General features: G+C 40.4%; 10 protein-coding genes across 10 annotated transcripts; 5 read left to right on the top strand and 5 right to left on the bottom strand. All coding sequences in view use genetic code 12, as the record gives it.

The window, feature by feature from the left end:
• Positions 1 to 22: 22 nt before the first annotated feature.
• Positions 23 to 1,939, top strand: RJT20DRAFT_108235 (cytochrome P450). The gene has a single exon (XM_064915739.1). It carries the CDS (start codon positions 271 to 273, stop codon positions 1,825 to 1,827), a length of 1,557 nt encoding a protein of 518 aa, XP_064773674.1. The 5' UTR covers positions 23 to 270; the 3' UTR covers positions 1,828 to 1,939.
• Positions 1,940 to 2,349: 410 nt separating this feature from the next.
• Positions 2,350 to 3,207, top strand: RJT20DRAFT_3262 (uncharacterized protein; the record flags this gene model as incomplete). The annotated part of the gene is made up of 1 exon (XM_064919720.1): positions 2,350 to 3,207. The coding sequence occupies one exon, from the start codon at positions 2,350 to 2,352 to the stop codon at positions 3,205 to 3,207; it is 858 nt and encodes a 285-aa protein (XP_064773673.1).
• Positions 3,208 to 3,237: 30 nt separating this feature from the next.
• On the bottom strand, positions 3,238 to 4,402 carry RJT20DRAFT_48387 (uncharacterized protein). The gene has a single exon (XM_064920330.1). It carries the CDS (start codon positions 4,000 to 4,002, stop codon positions 3,268 to 3,270), a length of 735 nt encoding a protein of 244 aa, XP_064773672.1. The 5' UTR covers positions 4,003 to 4,402; the 3' UTR covers positions 3,238 to 3,267.
• Positions 4,403 to 5,355: 953 nt separating this feature from the next.
• Positions 5,356 to 5,967, top strand: PET100 (Pet100p; the record flags this gene model as incomplete). The annotated part of the gene is made up of 2 exons (XM_064919719.1): positions 5,356 to 5,436; positions 5,698 to 5,967. 2 exons carry the CDS (start codon positions 5,356 to 5,358, stop codon positions 5,965 to 5,967), a joined length of 351 nt encoding a protein of 116 aa, XP_064773671.1.
• A 4,751-nt stretch (positions 5,968 to 10,718) lies between these two features.
• On the bottom strand, positions 10,719 to 11,624 carry RJT20DRAFT_3258 (acylglycerol lipase; the record flags this gene model as incomplete). Its single annotated transcript, XM_064919718.1, has 1 exon — positions 10,719 to 11,624. One exon carries the CDS (start codon positions 11,622 to 11,624, stop codon positions 10,719 to 10,721), a length of 906 nt encoding a protein of 301 aa, XP_064773670.1.
• A 1,656-nt stretch (positions 11,625 to 13,280) lies between these two features.
• On the top strand, positions 13,281 to 15,021 carry PTC1 (type 2C protein phosphatase). Its single transcript, XM_064917371.1, has one exon. It carries the CDS (start codon positions 13,750 to 13,752, stop codon positions 14,893 to 14,895), a length of 1,146 nt encoding a protein of 381 aa, XP_064773669.1. The 5' UTR covers positions 13,281 to 13,749; the 3' UTR covers positions 14,896 to 15,021.
• Positions 15,022 to 15,029: 8 nt separating this feature from the next.
• CRP1 (Crp1p) lies at positions 15,030 to 19,162 on the bottom strand. The gene has a single exon (XM_064917370.1). The coding sequence runs from the start codon at positions 18,839 to 18,841 to the stop codon at positions 15,125 to 15,127; it is 3,717 nt and encodes a 1,238-aa protein (XP_064773668.1). The 5' UTR covers positions 18,842 to 19,162; the 3' UTR covers positions 15,030 to 15,124.
• A 1,161-nt stretch (positions 19,163 to 20,323) lies between these two features.
• On the bottom strand, positions 20,324 to 21,697 carry RJT20DRAFT_48373 (uncharacterized protein). Its single transcript, XM_064920329.1, has one exon. It carries the CDS (start codon positions 21,475 to 21,477, stop codon positions 20,707 to 20,709), a length of 771 nt encoding a protein of 256 aa, XP_064773667.1. The 5' UTR covers positions 21,478 to 21,697; the 3' UTR covers positions 20,324 to 20,706.
• Positions 21,698 to 22,860: 1,163 nt separating this feature from the next.
• RJT20DRAFT_141469 (uncharacterized protein) lies at positions 22,861 to 24,506 on the top strand. Its single transcript, XM_064918636.1, has one exon. The coding sequence runs from the start codon at positions 22,927 to 22,929 to the stop codon at positions 24,448 to 24,450; it is 1,524 nt and encodes a 507-aa protein (XP_064773666.1). The 5' UTR covers positions 22,861 to 22,926; the 3' UTR covers positions 24,451 to 24,506.
• Positions 24,507 to 25,490, bottom strand: RJT20DRAFT_128865 (uncharacterized protein). The gene has a single exon (XM_064917369.1). The coding sequence runs from the start codon at positions 25,412 to 25,414 to the stop codon at positions 24,764 to 24,766; it is 651 nt and encodes a 216-aa protein (XP_064773665.1). The 5' UTR covers positions 25,415 to 25,490; the 3' UTR covers positions 24,507 to 24,763.
• Between the last annotated feature and the right edge of the window lie 604 nt (positions 25,491 to 26,094).

Raw genomic sequence — 26,094 nt, 5'->3', positions numbered from 1 at the left:
TGTGGTTTTTTGTGGTTCATAGGTTTTCCTTCGAGGTATAAGGTAACTTGTTATCTGGTTTACCTTCATTTGAATTGTATAGTAAAGTCCTAGCAAATACAATTTCTACGAAATTACTATTCCGAAAGACATTTAACTTTTTGATATATAATCATAGTCTTCTACGATTAAGGTGGACACCAAGTAAAATTTAGAGGCACAATTTCCTGGTATTAATAACTTTAATCACAAATAATTTAACCACAAATTACTACATCACAAAATATTGCGATGCCTGCCATTGAGGACCTCATCCCTTACTTGGCTAAATGGTATACCATCGTAGCTGGTGCAGTCGTCGTCTACGCTCTTGCTACTTATGCCAAAAGATCTTCTTTCAAAAAAGCCCATGGGTGCAAAGATGCTGTGTTCTTGAAGAATAGCTGGTGGTCTATTCCTCTTATTCTTGAATTGTTGAAGAAGAAGAATGAGGGTGATATGGTTGATTTTGCCATTGAGCTTTTCCATAGGGCCAAAGCCAACACCTACTACATCTCCTTAGTCGGCGTCAACATCTTCCTTTCTCAAGATCCAGAGGTTATCAAAGCTCTCTTGGCCACTCAGTTCAATGATTTTGCACTTGGCACCAGACATGCTCATTTCAAGCCATTGTTAGGAGATGGAATCTTTACTTTGGACGGAGAGGGATGGAAGCACTCCAGAGCTATGTTGAGACCTCAGTTTGCAAGAGAGCAGGTGGCCCATGTCCAGTCATTGGAGCCACACCTTCAAGTATTCCGCAAGCATATCGATAAGGCCGATGGTAAAACGATTGACATTCAGGAATTGTTCTTCAAGTTGACCGTGGACACCTCTACAGAGTTCTTGTTTGGAGAATCTGTGTGCTCCTTGTACGATGAGTCCATTGGATTGCCTCCTCCAAACGACATTGATGGAAGAGCTGAGTTTGCTGAATCTTTCAACGTAGCCCAAAAGTACGCAGCCACTAGATCGTATGTCCAAATGTTCTACTGGTTGATAAATAATGCAGAATTCCGTAAGGCTAACGCTGGAGTCCACAAGGTCGCAAAGCACTACGTCCAAAGAGCCTTGAATTTTACCCCAGAAGAACTTGAAAAGAACTCTGCCAATGGCTACACTTTCTTATACGAATTAGTTAAGCAAACTAGAAATCCAAAGGTGTTGCAAGATCAATTGTTAAACATTTTGGTAGCTGGTAGAGATACTACTGCTGGATTGTTATCGTTCACATTCTTCGAATTGGCCAGAAGACCCGAGGTCCTTGCTAAGTTAAAGGAAGAGATTTACCTTCACTTCGGCAAGGGTGATGATGCCAAGGTCGATGAAATCACATTTGCGTCATTGAAGAAATGTGAATACTTGAAATTTGTCTTGAATGAGACATTAAGACTTTACCCATCTGTCCCAATTAACTTCAGAGTTTCTAATAAAGACACTACACTACCAGTTGGAGGAGGTGAAGATGGACAGGCTCCTATTTTTATTCCTAAGGGTACTACTGTCGCCTACAGTGTTTACGCCACTCATAGAATGGAGGAATATTACGGTAAAGATGCTCTGGAATTCAAACCAGAGAGATGGGCCGACAGTAAAAGGTTATCATGGGCTTATGTTCCATTCAATGGTGGTCCAAGAATCTGTTTAGGTCAACAATTTGCTTTGACTGAGGCATCCTACGTTGTTGTCAGATTGCTACAGATGTTTCCAAATCTTGTTTCAAAAGACAGCAGACCTTATCCACCAAAGAAATCTGTGCACTTAACTATGTGCCACCAGGACGCTGTCTACGTCCAATTGACTAAATAGATGTATCTCCTGGTCTGGACTGGAGGGAGCAAGCCTGTTCAAATTTGCTCTGATTTGCTCTGATTTCTGTTTATGTGTGTATATGTTTAGGATATTCTAAAGAATGTATGGGTATTTAATGGAACGATATCGTGAAATATTGAACGTAGGAGTATTCACTGAATGAATGTTGCAAGCAGTTCACTGCATTCTTCTTAAGATTAATCTTCACCAAACAAGGATGTCTGAAGGTACCAATTGAGTGACTAATGGAATCCACAGCATGAAGACTTTAACCTACAATACGTTTAACTATAATATATGTATATATATGTATACATCTATATATGATAGACCACTGTATCAAACTCTATTGGCTGCGAAAACCGCGAAGCGGCAAAAACAAATTTTGCAATCGAAAGGCGGTTAATATTTATTTCATTTGTTTGTATTCTTTTAGAAGAATCAAGTGACAATCAAGGGAAGCAGATAGGTTATTAGCAATAACAAAAGAATAGAGGAAGTGGCAAGATCATACTAGCTATGTCCGTGCAAGGCGACGAAATCGGTAAAGCAACACCAGAGTATACTGCTCTATTTCTCTCCAGTCAATACCACAATGACGTGCTGCAAAACGTAATTGATATCAACACGGATGTCAAAACGGTTACAGAGGCTTTTCATTATACAGAAGAAACAGTCCAAAGTTCTGTTCTCAGAAGAAGTACTTATCTCTTATCTAGGTTGATGAGAAAGAAAGAGGCCACAGACGCTTCTGAAAAGAAAATTGAAGCCCTTATGGATGAAATATTCGATAGTTACTTGAGATGTCCTTCCCCTTCTGACTTGGCGCTTGAAGAGCAAATTTGTCCCCCAATTGCAAGAATGGAATCACCTACGTTGGCTTTCAAAGAACCAGAGGATCGCAAACAATTCAGAAGGTCTATCAGCTTCAGATTGAGGTCACCATCCAAAAGAAATAGAGACAAAAGTAAGGATTCAGACTTGATTGATGACAGTACCTTAACCAGTTTTAAGTCCTTACTCTGGTGGAAGCAAGACAGCTCCAGTAGTACTTATGATACTCTTCATTCCAAATTTAAGGCATTTTCACCTATCAAGCGGAATTCTGGTGATATGTTGAAAGCACCTGCCTTAAGTTCTTTCAACAAAAGTCATGGCGGAAATGTGCTAGTTAGACTCAACAACAACATCTTGGACGAGGTCACCAACTCTCCCCGGTACCTGGAAGGTATTATAAAAGCGCGAAAAACCTTGGACTTAGAGTCTAATACAATAGCCTACATTGAAAACAGGCCTGAGCCGGAATACACTAAAAGTGATCGTGGATTGAAACATACACTCACCTTCTTCAGAAAGGAGAATAAATTACAGAAATAGTCTAGATAGATAATCTTCGGATGTACCATTTTCGATGCATCAATTCATATTCGCGAGATCTTAACGGGAGAATGGGTTCAACCTGTTAAACACGCTTCCCGTTGCACGGGAGAAAAGGTCGGTAGCGATATTGTTAGCCTTACCGAACTTGTCGCACTTGGTGAATGCCAATGCGTTGGTCAATGACAACGAAATTGCTATTATTATCAAAAGCAAATACAAGAACTGGAACTTCAACAATGACAAGAGCGCAAACACTGCCCATGCCAATGGCTGGACATACAATAACACCCAGAAAACCTTCGAATCGATGGGGTTTATGTATCTATTAGGATCAGCGGTTTCGAATACCCATACATTCTCAAACTCGCCTGGAGCTCCCTCAATAGGGTTTGTCTCGTTCCACCATCTCAAGCCGACAAGTAAACGGCCCGCTACGTTCTTCAAGTTCCAGAAATCTGCAGAGAATAGCAAGATCAACACAATGAAGTGTAATATAAATCGGTTTTTCTGGGTAATGAATCCGATAAAGAAGTTACCGAAGATGTAGATGAAAATGGGGGCCACTCTGAAGAACATATAGAAGAGTAATGCTATAGGGTGAGATGATTGTCTTAATCTTTCTGCCCAAGTTTCGGGGGCTGAAGACGATTGCTGTGGTTGGGATGACGTTGTTGTAGCATGTCCCGTATCCATGCTACCTGACACGTTGTATTTTGGTGGTGGTGGAGGTGGAGTATCGTTATAAGCGCCTCCGATCGGAACATCCGACTCTATGGCTGTGTAGTCTGACATAGTGAACCAGTATTAAATACTTGATCGTAATGCGATACAATAATAGCGACTAGTATTCCAGTGCAATTGACAACTGATATATTCAAAAATGACTACGTAACTCAGATTTAACTAGATCTGGTCAATTGTCCTTATAATACCATCAAGAACACCTCTGTCTACCGATAAGAAGACTTTACAACCAAGTGGTTAACTATGATTTCTTCACTAAGTGATCCTTTGTTAGCGGTAATTGATTCGTGTGCTTTTGCTAAAAGACAAAAATAGAAGGAGTGCACACAGAGCAAGTGAAGGTGGTAATGAAGTATTGGTGAAGTATGGTAGGTTTTACTTGGGCATTGAGAGAAAGAAAATGAAGATCACCATGTCGGAGAGTAAGTAATATATGTCCTTTCAATAGCTACGAAATGACATGTCTTTTTACGTAGCTGACACAATAATTATAAATACATGTATTCGAGGTAGAAGGAAGTTCGGTACATAGTTAGTGAAACCCATGACGCAATAATGGAATCCTGGGACACTGTTAAAACTAATACTTCTACAATCTCCACCAAAAATGACTCCAGTACGCTGGAAATTATCTTATCCTATTTAGTAGTGTGCTTCATGGAACACAACATTGCCGTAATTACTCTCAATTTCATCTGAATCGTTAACCCCTAAAAACACTGGAAGTGATCGACCTGCATAGAATACCTCACATCCATACCTGTTTAAAGAGAATCCTTGAATACGAAGCTAAAGTGGTATAGAAAACCTGGAAATTGCTGTGTTCACAGGGAGGGGTGTATGTTCAGGTAATCTGAAACTAAAGGGAGGAGCTGCAGCGGAAAATAATTCAATATCAACTCTTCCTGATAAGAATGAAAGGACTCAATCCCTGGAGGTCCTCTTCACTGATAAATATTAAGCACAGACGCACTCTAAAATGGAACATTTAGGACTATGAATACGGACTTCTTCGGAGAATGAATGTATTTAGCATTGTCCCCTGAAGTTCAACCTCATCCACTTATATTGTCACGAAATATACCTACTCTACAGCTACTCTAAAAACTATCTCCACTAAATCCACTATATCCAAACAAACCACATAACAACACCAACACCAACACCAACACCCTCTGCTGCTACCATTGACTATTCCCAGACTCCCACAGCACACAGGAACATCCCAAACCTTTTTTCGCGTGCGAAATATCATGAGATTCTGCGCTGTGAAAAATTACGGAGTTTGAATGTTCAAGATTCGATTGATGGTATTTGATGATTGTTTCTTCTTCAGATTAGAACTAGTTGGTAGCATTTTTAAGTGTTAACAGCTAAGAGAAAACATATACAATCAAGAAAATGTCGCCGCGAATGATACATTCCGGTTTTTACCGTCGTTTTATAGGTGGTATTACCAGAACTCAGCTTGAAACCGCTAAGGTAAGTTTGAAGTACAGAGAGTGAGGAAAGAAGATGAATAAATGGAGATGATATGATTGGACTGGAGATTCCATTGGTTATGGAAGTGACCTCACGAAGGGTTAGGTAGTTTGCCTGGATTCTTTGGAATTTTTGAAGGATATTAAAATACGGTTAGTGTCGGCCTCTTTATTGCTCTTCTCCATCGCAAGTTCCATATCCCGTATCCATCCGTTTATTCATTCTACAACATCATGAATGTTCAATACTAACAGCTTCTAGTTTGGTTTTTACCTCTTGACACCCATCCTTGTGATGTACTACGTCGGTTTGGACACCGATAACAAGTTTAACTTGCCAGGTTTCTGGCCAGATCCTTCTACTTTGAACCAGATTCCCAAGGAACCGCATGAGATCCAGGCTGAAATCGCCAGAATAAGAAGAGCCCGTTTGGAGAAAAGAAAGCGTTTGGAAGAGAGGGCTAGGCAGTTGGGTATAACCGAGGATGATGATGAGACTGTTTTGACCGCTCATGAGACAGAAACTGCTTAGATAGCACGTAGAAGATTACTGGAATACAAATAGTTTGAGAACGTCTATCCAAAGGCACTATGAATTCCAGAAAGACAGATAGGAAGAACTCGATGAAGAACTCATCATCTGAACGGAGTAGAATACTCAAAAAGAAAACGAAAATCCAATATTTGAGGACCAACAGTGTCTTCAGCAACTAAAGAGTGTATTCATGAACTAAAGAGCATTAGCTCGCCATATTTTACATTAACCCACGATGCACCGCTATGATCCAATTACTTGTACATACTCAGTATATCATACGAAGTTTTATATATGAAACGAAAATACCAACATACTACACTTTTTTATGGATCTTATCTCGTTATGAAGTTCCTCTTCTTTGTCTCTATATTTATACCCACCAGTAGCTTGCTGTATTTTCTATAAATGGCATTACATATATAAGCTAACTGGATTGTCGCCCCACCGCAGCCTCATGTATTGACTGTTGTTCTAACCTAGCTTCAACCTCCTTCAAGTTCAACGCAAGTTCATTGACTGTTGCCGAAGATAACTTAAGTGAACTAGAGCTTGCCTCGAGCAAGTTCTTGAGCATTTTCATAATATCGTAGTCGTTATGTTTGACTACCACTGCTGGAGAAGAAGCACGGTCCGAACCGTTGTAGCTACCAATATTGGACCCTGGTGAGGACTTGTAGCTAATTCCAGAAAAGACTGACTTCCCTAGAAGCCCAGAATTCGAAGTGGTTCCAGTAAACAATGGAGGAGGAGACCCAGAAGGAGGTAATGAGTCGTTAAGTGCTCCTCCCGTATTTAGAATCGGATAAACCATGTTGTTGGCTGCTGGAGAGAAGAGAGTGTTTCTTCTTTTATCAGAAAACCAACCTTCATCTCCCTCTATCCTATGTTTTGACCCAGCCGGACTATTGATCTTTGATGCTGCTGCTATTTGGGAGAGCTGAGTGGGAACTTGTGGGGAAGAGTTGAACTTGGACAAGATCGGTGGAAGTGCTGAAACATCCTGCTGTTGTTGTTTTCTACTTGGAATTAACGGAGCGTTGACCAATTGAGTGCTATCCATTGGCGTTATTGGCATCATGGCCGCATCGGATAATGGCTGACTTCTCTCAGCAGTGTCTAGTAAAGAAGCTAGCCTAGTGCTGTCATTCAAACTATTTCCAGTGGCCGGTACAACTGTAGCATTGAAATCAGCATTCCATCCATAAGGAGAACCAGTACTTTGTGCCTTTCCAGCAGCTGCAGTTGCAAAGGCTTGAGTAAGCAAACTTCCTGGACTGTTTGATACAAACGCACTTGCGCTGTCATTATTTGTGCCATCGACTTGTCCACTATACCACAGATCATCGTTCATCAAATTATTATCCGATTTATCATCCTGTACGTCTTCATGGAAAGTTTCCAGAAGACAACTGCCGATAATCTCTTCAATAGAAACATAGTTTAACGTGACCTTTCCCATCTCATTCACCAAACCCAATAGCTCCTCTATTTCCCAAGGAATCACCACGTTTAAATAACCCATGATTTCCACCAACTTGTTATAGCTCTTGTTGATATTGTAGTTGGTAGAAGTTGTTACTAATGAAACCAAATCACTGTTTGCTTTCATCGATACCGCAGGATCATTTGAAGGCCACGATTTCGCTAATGGCATGAGATGAGTCCTCTTCCAAGAAAGGAAGATCTTCTCTGGCGAAATCGAGTCCCATGACCTTTTGATCCACTCAATTACCTTTATAAGCGGAATGTGATAGTCAGTCTCCGAAAGCACTTCCATTCCCTGAGGAGCATTGACCTTGTAGTTTGTCAAATCTATATCTGGTGATGGTTCTGTGTCACTGAGACTGCTTTTGCTTGTCTTTGAATTAAGACGCTGGAGATTTATCATCTCTAAGTATTGCTGGAGTCTATACAAAATCTTGAACTCTTCTATAATACCAAAGTTCATGGGTAAGTAATCAAATTTAACTCCATTATATAATGAGTTATAAGGACTTTTGTGGTTTGTATTGTTCTTCATGTAGCACAATCTGATGTGATCGAATTTTAAGTTGATTATTCTATGGGACGACGAATCGTCAAGAAGAATAAGGATTTTTCTATTTGGAGAAACACTAGATAGTTTGTGTTCAAGGGTGACCAAGTAGTTCTGGAACATGCTGGAAGTGATCCATTTGTTGGTATTTGATTTGTAAACCAATTGGTACACTTCTGTGATCTTGTTCATGAGGTTATGCTGAGAAATATGGTTGACTGAAGTGTTTTTGAATGAAGCATGTGAACTCTTGGAAACATCGAATTTGTCATATTTCCCTACGACTAGAGGCGTAAGCTTCTCCGAACCGTCAATATTGCATCCAAGCATGATGGTAAGTGAGTTTTCAGTCGATGAACTTGATTGTTTCAATCCTTTATCTATGGAAGAAACATCAAAGATCTGATCTAAAGGAAGTGAATAGAACAACCGGAACTCTTCTAGTACGAAAATATCTTGAGGACTATAGTTTTCCTGAGAAATCAACAGCAAAAGATACTGCTTCAATTCTATTTTCTCATCCAACTTCCATACTTTGTTCAACTTATGGTTCCCTGGGTTATTCGCTATCTCTTCCTTGGTACCCGTGAGATTGATATTGAGTCTTTTGATGAAGTGGTTACACCACTTTTGATTGAAGATACCGTTTCCATCCTTTTCTTCTGTGGGGAGCCGGTTCCAGATGGCATTTGCCGTCAGCTGTATAATTGGTGTTGTTATAGGAATGTTTTCCCATATGGCCTGTGTGATCCACTCGGTAAGAATTCTTCGGAGCAAAGGGTTCGTTTGTTTCCTACGACGAACCAATTGGAAATCGGTATCTTTAGTCGCTATCAAGTCATTCTTGGAGCTGAGGATACGAGAGATCGTCGTCTGGGACGGGGCTTTCACTGATCCATACTGAGATGCTGCCCAAGAGGCTAGATCGGCTTGAGTCATCTCGGGGTTGGCTTCGGCCTTTAGACAGATGTCTATTTTCTGTTTTATGGTGTAACCCATATCTGCCGAGGATTTGTTATGGTTATGGGAATTAAAGGGATCGTGGGGGGTTGTTGTAGGGTTTTACTGTGGTTATAATTGCAACCTAAATGAACGTTCTTATCACAATCGGTAGTAGTGAAAAATGCAACAGTTTGGAGGGAGGGCCATTAAACTGTAGGGCCGATGGAGGGCTCAAGGCGCTGAAGATAGGTTTTAGCACCCAGAAGTTGTTCTTAGGGGGCTCGATGATCCAGAAAACCACTTATACGCGATAAAACTCGATATTCACCGACTTGTGCTACTCAATGTCTATGATTATACCCAGCCAAGACAATGCTAACTATGAGCCGATGGGTGAAAAATGCTATGTTCTAAGGGGGAAAAACCACCAGAGCAAACAAAATATACATAAAAAAAAGGCCAACTTCAGAAACAAATCCCAAATCAACCTGATGTCTCAATCGCAGTGAATACGACTCGCTCCAGTTTGCTCTCCAGACTTGTCCATCTCCATTGTCCATCTATGGAATGTACCATCTGGTGACATGCCTAGCATTGGCGGTCGGACATCTCACGTGCGAAACGGCTTTCTCATAGAGACACGGCCGATTGTGTATAGAAAGAGGCAGATTCGGGGGAGAGAAGGTGAGAGAAGGTGGTGAAAGGTGGGGGAGTTCCGGAGGGAGAGAAGGGTTATCGAGGGGTCGGTACTAATTTTGCAGCTAGATGGATGGTGATGGATGGTGATGGATGGTGTTATTGACAAGATAGAGATGGTGGTGGAAGAGTTAAAGGGTGGTATTGAAAAGGTGGATATGAGTTCTTGGATGTGATTGGGTAGATAGAATGACAGATACGATAGAATTAGGGAGGCAGATTTGAGGCATTGGAAAGGGATATTTCGTGTCTTTGTGGTAATACCTTAAAAGTAGTCGTCGTGGTGAATATGTCACCATTTATGTAAGAGATCTAAAATAGTTTAATATTTATTGTATGTTAGTAACATGAAGGTGCCTTTCTCGTATAGAATTCGTATATGGTGAAAATATGGCCATGGAATCTGGGTGAACATTCCACCATAGGGGTAGTAGTTAGCTTATAATGTGCTAAAAATACCGTATGGTTTCGTAAAATAGAGATCTAAGGGGGAGTTCGCTTATCTTTTCTGCTCTCTTCAGGAGTACCTTATACACATTGGAGTACAATGGTGAGTCAATTGTTGACATCAAAATAGTCTTTGCAGCAAATGGCACTGCCACAAACCATAGTCTGTGGGTAGAATATGGTATTTTAAGTATAAAGTTCTACTATTTAAAACGTGACTTCTCAAACCTGTTATCATGCCACTCTTCGATAGTGATTGAAGACCGATTTCGTTAAAATACGAAAAGATAAGAGATAATGAGATAATGAGATAATGCCAAGTAATGAAGAAATTATTGGCATAATACACATAATACACAACCAAGGATAAAGTACAGTCACTGCTTTCAGACTCAATTGGTACCAAGAGATCTCGAGTTACTGAACCGTGTTTTGAAAAATACGAACTCACCTTTTTCCTTAACCGTTTTGTATCTACAGCCCACTTTTTTATCATATTATATTAACAATTCACTAAGTATCGAGTAAAGACAATGTAGCTTAACTTCATTTTATTATTATTATTATTATCCCACTTCATTCTGTTTACTTAACATTGGCCCGGCAATATCTTTTCTAACGAACTCTAGTGCTTGTCCAAGAAAGCGATGACCTTCTCACGGATATCTTCCACGAGACCCTCTCTCTCAATGAAAAGGGAGTGTCTAGCATCCTCAATTGGGTAAAATTGCTTGTCGACGTTCTCTGGCAATAAGGCAATAAAGTCCTCGGTTCCCTTAATCCAGTTAATGTGGTCACCAGTACCGTGGAGAACCAACAAAGCGATGTTTGGCGAGAACTTAGCGACAATTTCCTTTTTGTTCAAGTCATCACCTCTGGCAAACATATCATTGAATTGTCTGACAGTACCAATAAGCTTCTTATTAGAATCGATGATGTACTTCTTCCATTTCTCGTTCGAGGTGATATAATCGTAGTTCAACTTAGAATCGATCTTCAAGCCTGGAACAAGAGCATTTATAACTGGCGATAATGTTCTAACTATCACGTTTGGTTGAGTATCAGGATGCAACTTAATCAAAGGACCACTGGTGAAAATACCTTTGATGTAATCTCTATACTTACCTCTAATACCGTAGTTAAGAACAATACCACCACCCATGGAATGACCTCCCAAGAAGAACTTTTCAGTCTTGTCTTCTCTTGCATCGTAGTTACGCTTAATGAAGAAATCCAAATCGTTAAAAGTGTGGAACTCGTCTGTTTTTCCTTCCAATTTGTCAGGACTGGTTTCACCAGCTCCTCTTTGGTCGAAGAAGAAAACATCGTAACCGGCCTTGTTCAAATTATCAAAGAACTCGGTATAAAGAGGTGCCGATTCGGCAAATCCATGAACAAAGATTACCTTACCCTTTCTAGTAATGGTTTCCGGAACATTCCAAGACACAGTTCTGAACTTGGCACCATTGAACTCCACGAATTCCTCGACCGGTTCGTGGGATGGAGTATATGGGACTGGGACTACGGCCATAGCTAAAGTTTAATGAAATACAAACTACTGATAACTGTGGATACTTACCGATAAGAAGAACACAGGCTCTAACAGATCAATTTATACGGCTGTAAGATAAAAACAAGCAGTAACAACAACACAAACAAACTAGAACCAGATTAGGATCTTGTTCCCTTACTTATGTATCGGTTACTGTGGCAAATATCACAATTAAAGAAGAGGAGTTACTAGTCTTTATTATTGACATGTGTTTTGTGTGGATTTTGGTAAGAGTAGGATATCCGAGGGTTCGGATGTGATTTTATTGAGGGGACTATAACCGATGCCGAGGTTGGGGCAAAAGGGTTAGTAGTAGTGGTATGGTGGAAGAAGGAGAGAAAGGTATGAGAAGTCAGGTTGAAAAGGCTGATTTGTAGAATTGATTATGGATAAGTCAAGGTGTAATTGTCGTGTTCTTCCTCTCTTTGATCCAGTCTCTTTTGTTGAAGCGTCCTCCTACCATTGTTAGCCTTGGCCAGCCAGTGCCATTTTTCAGCCAAGACTACAACCGGAAATAATCCCGAGACCATCGTATCAAGACATTTACTGATAACACCTCTAAATTCGGATTAAGATACTGCCCAGGATATGGAACACGTTCAAGAAAATAGTCATACCTTCCTTCCACATCGGCGTTTTCTACCCACAAGAATCGTATTCTAAAAATAAATTCCTTGTGGTAATAGGATATCTACAAAATATTCGCCGTTCCTCTTCGTAAACTCCCGAAAAGGTAGTTTAACCAAGGGTTCAGTAGGCCATTTCTAAGAGGTGATATTCCAGGTGCTCTTCCAAGTGTTAATTTTCCATAAGAAGTATCACACTGAAGTCGACAGCAAAGTCACACATGAAGTTTACACTATATATGAATGTTCTCTATGACATGTAATTGTCTCTTTTGTCACCCATCGAGATTTGGCCCTACATGTCTTCTCCTCTTTGCTGCCCGTTTCAGAAATCGCTGCAAAAAAACTTCTGGTTGCAGATTCCTTTATCATGCGTTTACTAGAAAAACCCTATTTAACTGTGGGAGAGGTAATGTTCGGGGGATCTGCTTTAACTTTCTTAGCACTATGGAATGTATGACTTGCACTGCTCCTTAGCGGAGGAAATGCACATCTGATAGTAGCCTGGGTTGCGGCTATACACCGCGTTTGTATGGCATTCTCAGTTGTGTAAACCGTGGCCAAACGGCTGTACAGTCACACGCCAGTTAGCGGAGGTTTTGCTTGATTTAATAGAATTTTGGGAGGTTTCCTCTTTGAATTGATAGAGTTCTAAGATTAGTTGGGATATCTCTAATTTTACTCCTGCTCTCCATCTGTAAATAATATCCTCCCCATTTTTATTCAGCAGCAATCACGGCCAGGCTGGAGATTGCAATTGCTCATTATGAACTCTGAACTCTGAGACTATTCAATTCTGATTCCAAAACAACAGGCAAACGCAAGGCACACCTAAATTCTGCTAGAAATGAGAGACTCTCTTCCTCCATAATAAGAAGGAACACGACCCATATCACCCATAACACCCGAATTGCTGCTATGTCTCCAGTGCATTCTACACCCAGTACAACCACCTCTATCCGAACCCACGCCATTGCTCTGTTGCTCTACTCTTTCTCCCCACCATTAACCGCCTCTTCTCAACCACTTCCCAACCTCTCCCCCAACCCCCAGACAATCACGGTATCTCCGCCGCCTGCACACAGCCCGTTTTGTCACAAAATTTCATAATCACTTTTACCAAAGTTGACTATGGCGATTTACAGCATGATGTAATATATTGTAGAGACGGTTGTTGCCGCCATAAGAATAAGTTAGTTGTAAGAACGGAAAAGACACCGTGACAGTCTCCGAGATACGAAACGGGGATTTTACAGAGCTTCGGAGCCAGGAATTAGCATTTGAATAGTGGATTCCATTGGTTGCTAGTCTCGTTGTATTGTCTTGTTTTAAGTGAACAACCAGGTGTGACAGGTGATTACGGGCATCTGACCGGCAATTTGCTGACAATCGAATCTATAAAAGTGTTGGAAAGCAAGTACTAGGTGATATTTAGTGGTTAAGAATAGATTCTTCAAAGCCGTACTACCTCTCATAGCATGAGTCTGAACCATAGTACCAACGCTGATATCGCGGTTCAGCCGCCTTCAACAGCTTCTACAACAACCACGTCAGCACCTCCTCCGGAAAACTCGAGCTCAAGCACGGGCCTAGGAAAGATCCCAGGAACTTCCAGAGCGAGAAACTCCACCAGCTCAGAACAATTGGTCGGCGGCGACAACAGCGATCCGTTCTTTGGGCTCTCCTTCAAAGTCGGAGTAGCCGAAAATAAGAACACCACATATAGAAATAAAATGGAAGATGTGCATACGTACATCGCTAACTTCGCTGAAAGAGTAGACTGGGGTTACTTCGCTATTTTTGACGGTCACGCCGGCAAAGGAACAGCAAGATGGTGTGGTAACAATCTTCATACCTTACTTGAGGATGAAATAGACGGACAGGACGAAAATCCAGCTCCAGTTTTAGGGAAACATGACATGAAACAGAGCTTGTGCAATGCGTTTGTGAAAGCCGACGAATTGATAGAAAAAGAGGGTGTAGGATCGTCAGGAAGTACTGCTGCTGTAGCTGTTCTCCGATGGGAAACAGACAGAAACGAGAAGGAAGAGCCTAAGAAGACAGAAGAAGGGACCGAAGAGAAAGTCGAATCAAAAGGCGACAAAACAAAGGATCAAACGAGCTTTGATTTCGTGCCCGCTTACCATCACAAAAGAATGCTCTACACCTCCAATGTTGGAGATCTGAGAATAATACTCTTCAGAAAGGGAAAGCCATATAGACTCTCTTTTGACCACAAGGCTACAGACATCCTTGAAGTTAACAGAATAAGAGCAAATGGAGGTCTTGTAATGAAAAACAGAGTCAACGGAGTACTAGCGGTCTCCAGATCACTTGGAGATTCATATATGAAAGATATTGTAATCGGAAGGCCTTTCACGACATCCACTGAGATCACAAAAGATGATGAGTTCATGATTTTGGCATGTGATGGAGTTTGGGACGTTCTCTCAGACCTCAAAGCATGTCAATTTGTACATAACTTATTCCGCGATGCAAACACTGATCCACAAGTCGCAGCAAAGAAGTTATGTCAGTTAGCAATTGAAAACTCCACCACAGATAACGTCACCGTTATGATAGTAAAGTTTGATAAGACGATATTTAACGTCAAGGAGCAATGAGGACAGACAGTGTTCCAAATGCATATAGTGTGATACACACTAGTAACTACGTCATTTTATTCAGTTCGTGAAAGGATTCTCACCCTTATTGTCTAGCTACATTTAATTAGGCTTCTTACAAATAGGTAGTATTTGTCATAAATTCAATTGAATCAATATATTGTAGAATTTGTAATCATGATCTATTAATTCGTCATTATTATTATTATTATTATTATTAGTATTAGTGTTAGAATACGACTTCTTTGGGTTCCACTAGCTCGCTTTCCTCCAATTGGAAAGTGTCCCCTCTGATCTTTGGTTTGTATAACTTTAATGCCAAGCTGCTCAGAACAACACTAATGGAAGAAGCTGCCATGGCAACACTAGCCCACACAGGACTCAATCTCGTATTCTTATAAGGGTAAATGACACCAGCAGCGATAGGAATACCGATCACATTGTAAACCAAACTCCAGCCGAAGTTGAATTTAACTCTTCTAAAAACAGCTCTGGATAAATCTAACAAGGTGACCAAGGTAACTAATGGATGTGTCTTGCTCAACAATATAAAATCACTTGATGTCACTGCCAAATCAGCACCTGAAGAGAGGGCAATGCCAACATCTGCGGTTGCTAAGGCTGGAGCATCATTGATACCATCACCTACCATTGCAACAATGGTGTTTTTGAGCTGCTGAATCTTCTTCACTTGTGCTTGTTTCTCATCTGGTAAAACTTCGCTGACAATGTTCTTAATACCAAGCTCTTTGCCTATGGCTTCAGCTGTGATTTTGTTATCACCTGTGATCATCCAGCATTCAATATTGTGGACATTCTGAAGGTAGTCAATCACTTGCTTTGTCTCAGGCCTCACTTGATCTCTGGTAGCAATCATTAGAATCATATGGAATCCATCATCTCCAAATAAAACTTCAGATTTAACCCCAACAAGGATAATTGATTTGCATTCGGTCTTCCATTTATCTAAAGCTGCCTGCTGCTCAGAAGATATAGTAACTCCATATTCCTTGAACAATGCCTCATTACCAAGAATTACTTCAGTCGGTTTATATTCATTCCATATGTCATCAGCTTTATCGAAGATAACTTCTCCCTTGAGCCCTTTACCAGGAATAGTTTCTATCTGTGGTACCTTGTTTTGACTGCTTCTAACATCATGTCTTTTGAATGCAAACTCCTCAACAAATGACTTGACTGCCTTCGCCAATGGATGCTTGGAAGACAATTCCAAATCTCTTGCGAGTTGTAATGCAATAGTTCTTACAACTGTTGCAAATTTCGAATCGTTGACAAAGGCATAATCAGTGACTTGCAATTCTCCAAGGGTTAAGGTTCCAGTCTTATCGAAGCATACAACGTTGGTGTTTGCACCATCTTGGAATGCTACTCCTCCACCCTTTGCCAAAATACCATATTTTGCAGCCAAACCAGATCCTACAAACAAAGCAGTAGGAGCTGCTAATCCAATACCACATGGACAAGCAATGACGAAGACAGCAATTGAAAACTCCAATGACCATACTGCCCAACCACCAATGTCAATATCCAAGTAGTGCTTTGGCAATGCCCCTGAATAACCGAGAGCTAACCAAATGACCCAAGTTAAGACTGCTAATAAAGTAATCACAGGCACGAAATACCCTGTCAATAAATCAGCAGTTCTTTCGATAGGAGCTTTACGCATTTGGCCGTCTCTGACAGTGTTGACAATCTGATCAATTAATGAGTCACCTTCCAAACTAATAATCTTAGCAATGACAGAAGTAGTTCCTGTGTTAACAGTTCCAGAGAAAATCTGGTGACCAGGAGCATGCTTCACAGGAACAGACTCACCTGTTAATGCAGATTCGTCAAACTCGGACAGGCCTTGAACAATAACACAGTCAACTGGAGGGGATTCTCCTGTGGCAATACGGATGAAGTCATCAGTTTCCAAGTATTTTACGTCGATAATATCATCATTTGTAAAATCTCCGTCAACATTTTCAACTAATGTTGCTTTAGAAACTTTTAATGAGCCAAGATTGGCTATGGCACTGGCAGTTTTTGATTTGGAATAACTTTCAAGTAGTCTTCCAATTAGTAAGAAAAATGTCAAGAATACTACCGAGTCGAAGTATGTGGTGTGTAATCCCATGTGACCATTAGGTTTCTGCTGGGAACTTAAAATTAAAAGAACAATACTGGCAAAGTATGCTATCGAGGTTCCCAAGCACATTAACAAGTTCATAGATCCAAACTTGAATATTCTAGTCTTGAAGGAGTTCTTATGGAGCCATAAAGAGCGTACTTCTTTAAATGCCTTGCGGTGGAATATGTCAGCAGCAAAGAAATAGACTGGGGTACTTAAGAAAAACAATATCCAAGTGTTTCTAGAAACATTTCCCGCCCACATTGGCTCATCAACCCAGACACGGAAGCTATTGGCTTTGGGTAATAATGACATTGCCACTATTCCGAATACAAAGGTAGGGATTGCAAAAATAGTAGCAATGACAAGCCTAACAACGATTCGAAGCAATTCCTTCTTTGAAAGTCTTCTCAAGTGCTCATCCATGGAAACTGGATCCACTAGAGCACATTTGAAAACTCCTTCCTTTTCGCTATCAATGATGTAACCGTCTTCATTCTCTTCACTTGGACTAATATGATTCAAGTCGAAGAGGAATTTCCTAACGGTGATATCCTTTCCTGGAATATACGTAAACTTGATGTAAGGGTGGCTTAAAGTAAGGGGATCATTGATAACCACGGCTTCACCATAACTGGATAAGTAGTTCGTGACGATCTCAGGACAATGATCGCAGAACATGCCTTCTACACTTATGTTGATGGTTCTGGACTTCTTTCTAGATGAAGTATAGTTAATCTTCTCCTTCTTGAGGACTTCAAAGTCAAATCCACAATCTTCTATAGTTTCCTTCAATTTCTCTAAGTGATCTTCCTTATCGGTTGCCGATTCTTCTAAAATGAACTGGCCACTCTTTGTGACTACGTTTATACCGCTATCCAATACAAATGGCAACTCTTTAACTGCGCTTTGGATGGAGTTGGCACAAGCCACACATGTCATACCAGTTATCATTGCAGTAACTTTGGTATTAATAGACCTTTGAACTGGTAATACTTCCAATAAACGGCATTCAAAGCCCGTGTCATTGATAGCATCTACAATCTTATTGATAAGTTGCTTGTTTGGTAAGATAGCAACGGCACTCTGTTGAATAAGGTCGACGGAGAAGTTGGCATCTTCGGATTTGGGAGTAACACCGTCATTAAGTATAGCATTGATCTCATTGGTGACAGTCTGAACACAAGAGGCACATGTCATTCCAGTAATGGAAAAGACGGCTCTGTATTCTTTATCTGGCTTCTCCACCACAGTTTCCACAGTAGACAAGTCATTGGAGGAGTCTGTGTCGTTAACCTTAGCTTTGGCTTTGGCCTGCTCTTCCTGTTTCAGTGCCTGACAGGATTTGCAAGACTTCAAGTGGTTTTTGGAAGCCTTTGAATCCACGAATCTTGAATAGAGATTGAAAATGTCAAAGAATCCTTCAGCATGGTCAACTAGCTGATCTGTGATGTCTCCTACCTTATTATGAGACGAACTATGGACGACCTCTCCACCGTTCTCTATCTCCCATGATAAGAGTTGAAAACCAGCTTTGGTTAACGATTTGATGATCTTCTTGATCGACAGCTCTAGTTGTGGTTTGGAAGAACTCACTTTGCTTGAGTTTGTGGGGTTATAGTACAAATCGACTTCATTGTGGTCAATGGTGAGTACGGCGTTGTCTTCGGCTAAGTTCTTGACGTCTTCTTGGGCTGTTTCTGGCGCTTCAACGTATGATATGTTTCTGAAATGCTGTGACAAAATGTTCCTGATGCTGGAGACACAAGTGTCACAATGGATATTGGCGAAGTTGATATGCAAATGTTCCATTTTTTGGTGTTTTTCTATTTTAATGGTGGTATATTATTCTATTATTTGTAATTGGTCGGTATTGATAAAATGCTGGTATTGAATATCTTGAGTTTCTGTAGATATCCAAAGTTTTAAAAACGAAAAGGCAGCCCAGTCAGTTATACTTATACTGCAAAAAAAAAAAAACGGCTACAGCAATGACGGAATCGATTAAAAACAGGGATAATAATAATAATGTCAATGCTAAATTAAAATAATAATACAATTAGTAACAATAACAATAATGAGAATAAGAATCATATAATGAATCATATAAATAATAATAATAGAAATATTAATTTTAATATATTAATATAGATCAAAAAAAAAATGATTAAAAAAGAATTTATAGAAATATTAATGCAAGTACCATAATAGCAAAAAAATCGCTTTTATGAGAAGTTATCGCTTTAATGAGAGGTAATTGCTGACAATAAAAAGAAAAAGAAGAGGTAGAGCTTATTAAATCTATGACAGGCACAAGACACGAGACACACGATACAAGAGCCACAATGTCATGATTTTCATGCTTACTTTCTACGTTCTACTTTCTACTTTCAGCAGCAACTAAATCAGCAGCTCTATTTTGTTGTTTTATTACCTTATTGACTTATTGTCTTCTTATTTTATCTATTAACTACGCATTGTCCGTACAACGGGATCAATATACAAATCATCATATTTGGCACTGTTAACTATGAGAGATGCGGTATATCACACAGCGAGAAATAAAGTAACGATCACCGAAAAGATAATGGAATCTTCACTAAATGCGACTGACGGTTTTTCATTTTTCGCAGTGCGAGATTTGTGCCATTGGCAGCGAAAATCTCGCACAGGCTTTCTGTGAGTGGTGGATGATTATTCCTTGCTAGGGGAGTGGGGGGCGTACAAGATGGGTGAAGTAAGGTTAGGAATGGGGGATGGCATTAAGGATATTATTAAGAGTGATTATTGCTTGCTGCATATGGCATGGATGGAAATGGAATTGATAAGAAACATGGTAAAATAATGGGGTCGTACGGCTGTCATGCAATGAATGATGCAATTGGGGGTGAGTGCAATGGGTGGATTGCATTATCAGTATATTGAGAATATATTGCTATGGGGTAAATAATGGAGAGCAGGAAAATAAAATTATGAGGGACTAGTGCTGGGAACGGGCCATTTTTTGCAACTTTATGGTTTGTGGTGTGGTGTTCGATGTATAATTTTTAGGTGATGGAGTAGATGGTTTGTGGTTTAAGGTTTACGGATTCTGGTTAGTGGATTGAACTTTTTAATTTAGAGTTTGTGGTATATGGTTGATGGGTTATTGTTTTACGAACGGTTTACGGTTTTTCTTTTTCAATTCTCCTGGTTTCATGCTTTCCGAAAGAAATAACTAGAAGAAGGGTACATCATTCTTATGCTGTTTCAATGGATTGCGTGTCTTTCGTCTTGATTATAAATTGCAACTCTTACTAATTACATTATGCTTTCTAATACTTCTATCATCTTCTAACCCAACCAATCCAAAGGCGCAATTTATGGTGATATTTTCTTGTAGTTCCTTGAAACTTCATCAAAGTTGAAAGGATTCTTCTTGTTCTTCTGAGCTGTGCGAGAAGGGCCCAGTCCGTGTGGAAATGATTCTTTGGTCGTAGTCGGTAGTAGTTGCTCTATCATAAAAGATCCCATGTCGAGTCAATTGACGCCTATATGGGACTAAGACCACCAAGATAACATTGTCTTCCGACACTCGGAGTGACAATGGTCATTGACTTGAATTTGGTTCACCCTTGCGCAAGCGGGAATCTCGTCTTCTCACCAAGCATAACTCACACCGTTCCATGCGTCGATGCTTATACATCGAAGTATACCACGAGCAAAGGTACAAACACTCCGCAAAGAGTACCAACAATCTTCTCTGGTACAGTGTGAAAGAATATGCATGTAATCAAATACATGAAGTACCAAACACCGAGGAATGCCAGCGCAATCCACATTATGGTACTCCGATAGATTCGGACATATATGTTGTCCCATTGTATATCGCTCAACCCATCTCTATCGTTTTGGTTGGAGAAGATTCCACGCTCCAAGTCAATGCCACTGCCGTTTGGAAGTTGTATTCTTGAAGGAATTTCGAGATGTACCAAGAATTCTCTCCACACCAACAAACTAATTGATATCAAGAAATAAAAGTGTCCAGACGAGTCGAAACCATTGATCCAGGGACCGCCATTCGCCTTACACTCAGCTTCTCTGGTTATGCCACCTATTTCACAATGTCCACCTGTTGCCATGTTAATCCTTTCGAAGATCAGAGGTCCAAAGAACCAAGTTTGAGTAAGGAAGAAGAACAACGAATTGATCCCGTACCATTTTATCAATTGTATCTTCTTCTTGCGAGGAACTGTGTAGTCAGGTTGTATGTATACCAAGAGGAACGAGAAATACACCAACGAGAACCATACATAACCATAATTCTTGATAATATAGTCTTCTAGAAACGATATGATTGGTTCATTTGCTATATAATTACTGTATCCCTTGAAAATATAGAAGAAGGGCAACGTAACCACGAAGACGACAGGATACAGTAGAACTATAAGTTGCCACAAGTCAACCATAGCCACTTTACAAGTTTTGACTCCAATTGATATACTCCTAACACCGCTCCAGTTGTAGATAACTATTCCACAACGAGATGATTACTAAATGAGATCCCAACTAACAAGTCAGAGAAGTATCTTAAAATCAAACCTTGAAATGCAAAAAGAAGCCTTAAATCTACGAAGGCCCAGGAAGAACAATACTTCCAATTTGCGGCAATAATCCTCTTTAGCCAAGCAATGGTATTACCACTTTAGGTTTCACATTTATCATAAGTCGAGAATGGTAGTACGATCTATCAACATCCTGTACACTTGGAAGAGATGGGATGAAAATATGATAACAGGTGCTACCATTTGATGTTGGCCTTATCTGTTTACATGCATATATGACAGTGTTGGCTACGTAGTTCAAGCTTCCACCTACATTGGCGGAATCTCTGGCAGTTCTGGTTGGTGATGAGAGATATGGTCAATGATTTTAAGCCGATACAGTCCTTGGAGACGTATAAAGTGTTGAGCCTAACCCCATACATGGTTCATCTAGCATGTGGTAGCCCTCTATCTCCCTCTCTATGCCTATTGCCTATTAACAGCAAATACAAGAAGCAGTACGTTGAAAAAAGTAGGCAAAATGGAAGTGTTTTATGTAGCCAGTCAGTATCTAGTCTGTGTCTAGTCGTGTTTCTGAAAGAACAGTACTTTTTCTTAGTATTAATTTAATGGCATTGCAGTTATAACACCGACCATTATACCAAACATGAATAAAATGGAGAACGGGCTGGAGAACCCGCTCATGTAACTCTTGGGTGATCTCATTCGTAAGACATTTGCCATTTTTTCGCTTATTTTATTTTAAAATAGTATTTCACATTTGCAGCTCATTTCCAAGTCTCTGTTTTCTTATTATTACGTTTCATTGAACCATGCTTCATATCATAAACCCTTTGAACTGTCCCAAATTTTGCTCCCCTCCCCTATACACTTCTCTTAACCGACAAACAGATAAATATAAGCTCGAACTCCGCTTTCATCCCCGTCTTTCCCCTCAAAAACTTCGATCATAGAAAAATGTTTATCATCACAGTTTATCCTACCTTCTCGCTAAAACCTACAATATAACCATCTCTCTCCACCTCTCCCCTCCTATTCAACACTATGATAAGTCACTTCAACGTCACCCGTTGACTGTGGAGACTTGGCCCGTTCCAATCTCCTGTAGATAATATTTAATTTTTCCATGCAGTGTCACATAAATTTCCCAATCGGGGGGGTTGTGCACCAATACCGCAACATGGCTGCAAAGTCACGTGAAATTCTACAATCGCAAAACTAATTCCTTCACTGTATCTATTATTAATAGAACTTAACTGAGACAGGTATAGATCGGTGGTATAAGTCAGCTGGTAGTGAAAAACCTCAAGTCGGTTTGGATTGTTGGAAAGAAACCATTGAAAATTCTGAAAAATGCTTTCGAGAGTATCAAGTTCCAGCCGCATTGCTTGGAAACTGGCTCGTATTAGAGCAGCAAGTAGAGTTTTGTTAGCAAGTCATAGTCATTTCTCAATTTCTACTATTCAAAGCAAACCTGCTGTAGTTAAACCTACGATAAGTTCCAACCCTCAATTAGCATTTCCATGTCTCGATAAGCTCGAGAAAAAGAACCAGGAACTCTCCAACTCATGCTCCATTGAGGACGAAAATATCAGTTCTTTGGATGCTGGCCCAGAACCTTCTTATTCATATGTCCAAGAAGGCTTCAAGGTCTTCAAATCAAAAGAGCCTATTTTCTTCGACAACGGAGGATACTTGCCAGAATACGAAGTTGCGTACGAAACTTGGGGCCGTTTGAACGAATCCAAGAGTAATCTTATTCTCGTTCATACCGGCTTGTCCGCTTCGTCCCATGCCAAATCACAACCAGATAACCCCAAAAGTGGGTGGTGGGAAGGCTTCATCGGTCCAGGAAAATATCTTGATACGGACAAATATTTCATAGTTTGTACCAATGTGCTAGGAGGCTGTTACGGCTCAACCGGTCCTTCATCCATTGATCCAGCAAATAACGATTTCTACGCTACCAGATTCCCCATAATCACTGTTAACGATATGGTAAGAGCTCAGAGAGAACTTGTAAGAAACGTTTTCAACGTTAAAAAAGTATACGCTTCAGTAGGAGCCTCTATGGGTGGAATGCAATCATTGGCTTATGCTTGGGAATTTCCCGACGAAGTCGAGAAAGTCGTATCCATAAGTGGATGTGCTAGATCACATCCTTACTCTATTGCATTGAGACACACTCAAAGACAGGTCTTAATGAGTGATCCAAATTGGAAAAGGGGCTTTTATTATGGAGGTGTTCCTCCTCATGTGGGTATGAAGTTAGCTCGTGAAATTGCCACTGTTACATATCGTTCTGGTCCTGAGTGGGAATACAGATTTGGAAGAAACAGAGCCGACGAATCCAGACCACCAGCATTGTGTCCGGACTTCCTCGTAGAAACATATTTGGATCACGCTGGAGAAAAGTTTTGCATGGAGTACGACGCCAATTCGCTTTTGTATGTCTCCAAGGCCATGGACTTGTTCGATTTGAGTGTATCCAACCGTAGCAAGGCCGCCAAGACCAGAGCAGCAACAGAAGAAGCATACTACGGGCATTCTAACATCAGCGAGCACTTCTCGGTGCCACAGGAACCATACAAGGAAAAGGTAGGTTCAGCTACGATTACCCCAGAAGACTCTCTTGAAGACTTGCGCAAGGGTATGAGCAAGATTGCCCACAAAGACATCTTAGTTATTGGTGTAGAATCTGATATTTTATTTCCAGTCTGGCAACAGAGAGAGATCGCTGATGTGTTGAAGCAAAATAACAACGGAGGAGATATACGATACTTTGAATTGGGTACCAATATCAGTAACTACGGCCATGATACGTTCTTGTTGAGCTTGGACCATATTGGTAAGCCTGTGAGTGACTTTTTGAATTAGAGGGTGTAATCACGTAGAGTGAGTATTTAACCTTAGGAATTACGAATGCATGATAAAATGAAATACTATGCGATTGTATTATTGTATTACTGTACATTTGCTATATATCGAACTAGTCGTGAGATGTCTCGCAGTATAGGTTTGCTAAGATTACTTGCTATGACAGAATAAGACCATCATACATACATCAAGGAAGACCTAATCGGTACCAAAATGTTCTATTATACAGAGACTTTGATTCCCCAAAGTCGTGTAGAAGGCTATATGGCCCTCCATCAACTCTTATTGTGATTGGTTCTGAATCTCTCTTAAACTACACTATCTGTCCGTAATGTGGGTCAAGCTCATAACCAAGCTTCCTGCTGATGGCATAGATATATTCTCGAAATTTGGCAACTACAACCTTTGCCAATCCGTTGTTCTTCTTCTTTTCCTTCCCTGTTTCAGACTCAATGTGGTGAGGAAGTAAGTTTTCGTTGGCACTCAAACTAACGAATAACGCAAATGGAATGAACCATACCAATAAACCGAAAAATGAGCAAACTTCCACGAAAGTTGGGATTCTAGGAGGAACATATTCCGGTCTCAATCTAACTTCCAAAGGAGGAATGTACGGGTTGTGGAAATGGTTGAACCACAAGAAATGGTTGGCTACCACAAGAACGAAAGAAGCCAAAAAGATTGGCGATGTCAACTCGACATAAGGGAACTTGTGAAGGTTTTGCAAGTATACCCAGTGGGAAAATACCGCAAAAGCAGTCAATTTGAACAGGAACCCGTCCACTAACCAGAGGAGGATAAGAACAGCGATAATACCGAAAATAAGTCTTCTCAAAAACCGTTTGGTTGGCTCGGTGTGGTCTTCCACCAACTCTGAAATGTAGTATAACCCCGAGGCTATTGAGAGCATAAGGAACACAAATCCCACCACAATTCCTACGTACGATAGAATTTCAAGAAACATGGTCCAATTGAGCCTTTGCTGGTCTGTAGTATACTGTATCACAACTTTCTATCACTTGCTCAACACTACAACTACTCCATCCTGTTCTCCGTATGGACAGAGCTACTTGTTAAAAAATGAGTTGGCACATTTTATGTGTTACCTGCATATGGAAAGCGCGCCGTTGCGCGGGACGCGCGTGATGCAGGGGATTATATAATCAGTAAATAATATTGAGAGCACTTTGATGGGTGTATGCTGGTGGTGTAGTTATTGCTTGGGTGGAGATGGAATTGAGGGGGAGAGGAATCCAAAGTTACGTACGACAGTAGGTAGAACCATCAAGAGTTCACTAAAGCTCTTCTAGCGGTACGGGTCTTCAAAACAAAGAAAAAAAGTATAAAGAATACTAACGATAGTTGAAGAAAGCTCCTACTATGACATCTAGAATATTATGTTTCATCAACAGAGAATGGAAGAATTTTGGTTTCCTGACAGATAGAAATTGACAGCAGAAAGGACACAGTCCTTGTAGTATCCCATTGGACTACTATTTTGTGGATTCATAAAAGCACCTTAATATTGTTGCCAAAAGCCAGCCAGGGGAAGGCAAAGCATCATTCTGGATAAGCGTGCTACCACATACAGTAATGTGCTGCTTCCTGCATAGCCGTTGATAAGGAAAAGGGTTGCAGCCATAC

This window comes from Scheffersomyces xylosifermentans (assembly GCF_036884685.1).
Source record: "Scheffersomyces xylosifermentans strain CBS 12540 chromosome Unknown RJT20scaffold_5, whole genome shotgun sequence".
NCBI lineage: Eukaryota > Fungi > Ascomycota > Pichiomycetes > Serinales > Debaryomycetaceae > Scheffersomyces > Scheffersomyces xylosifermentans.
Note: the sequence above shows the minus strand (reverse complement) of the source record. Positions and strands in the feature narration are given on the sequence as shown.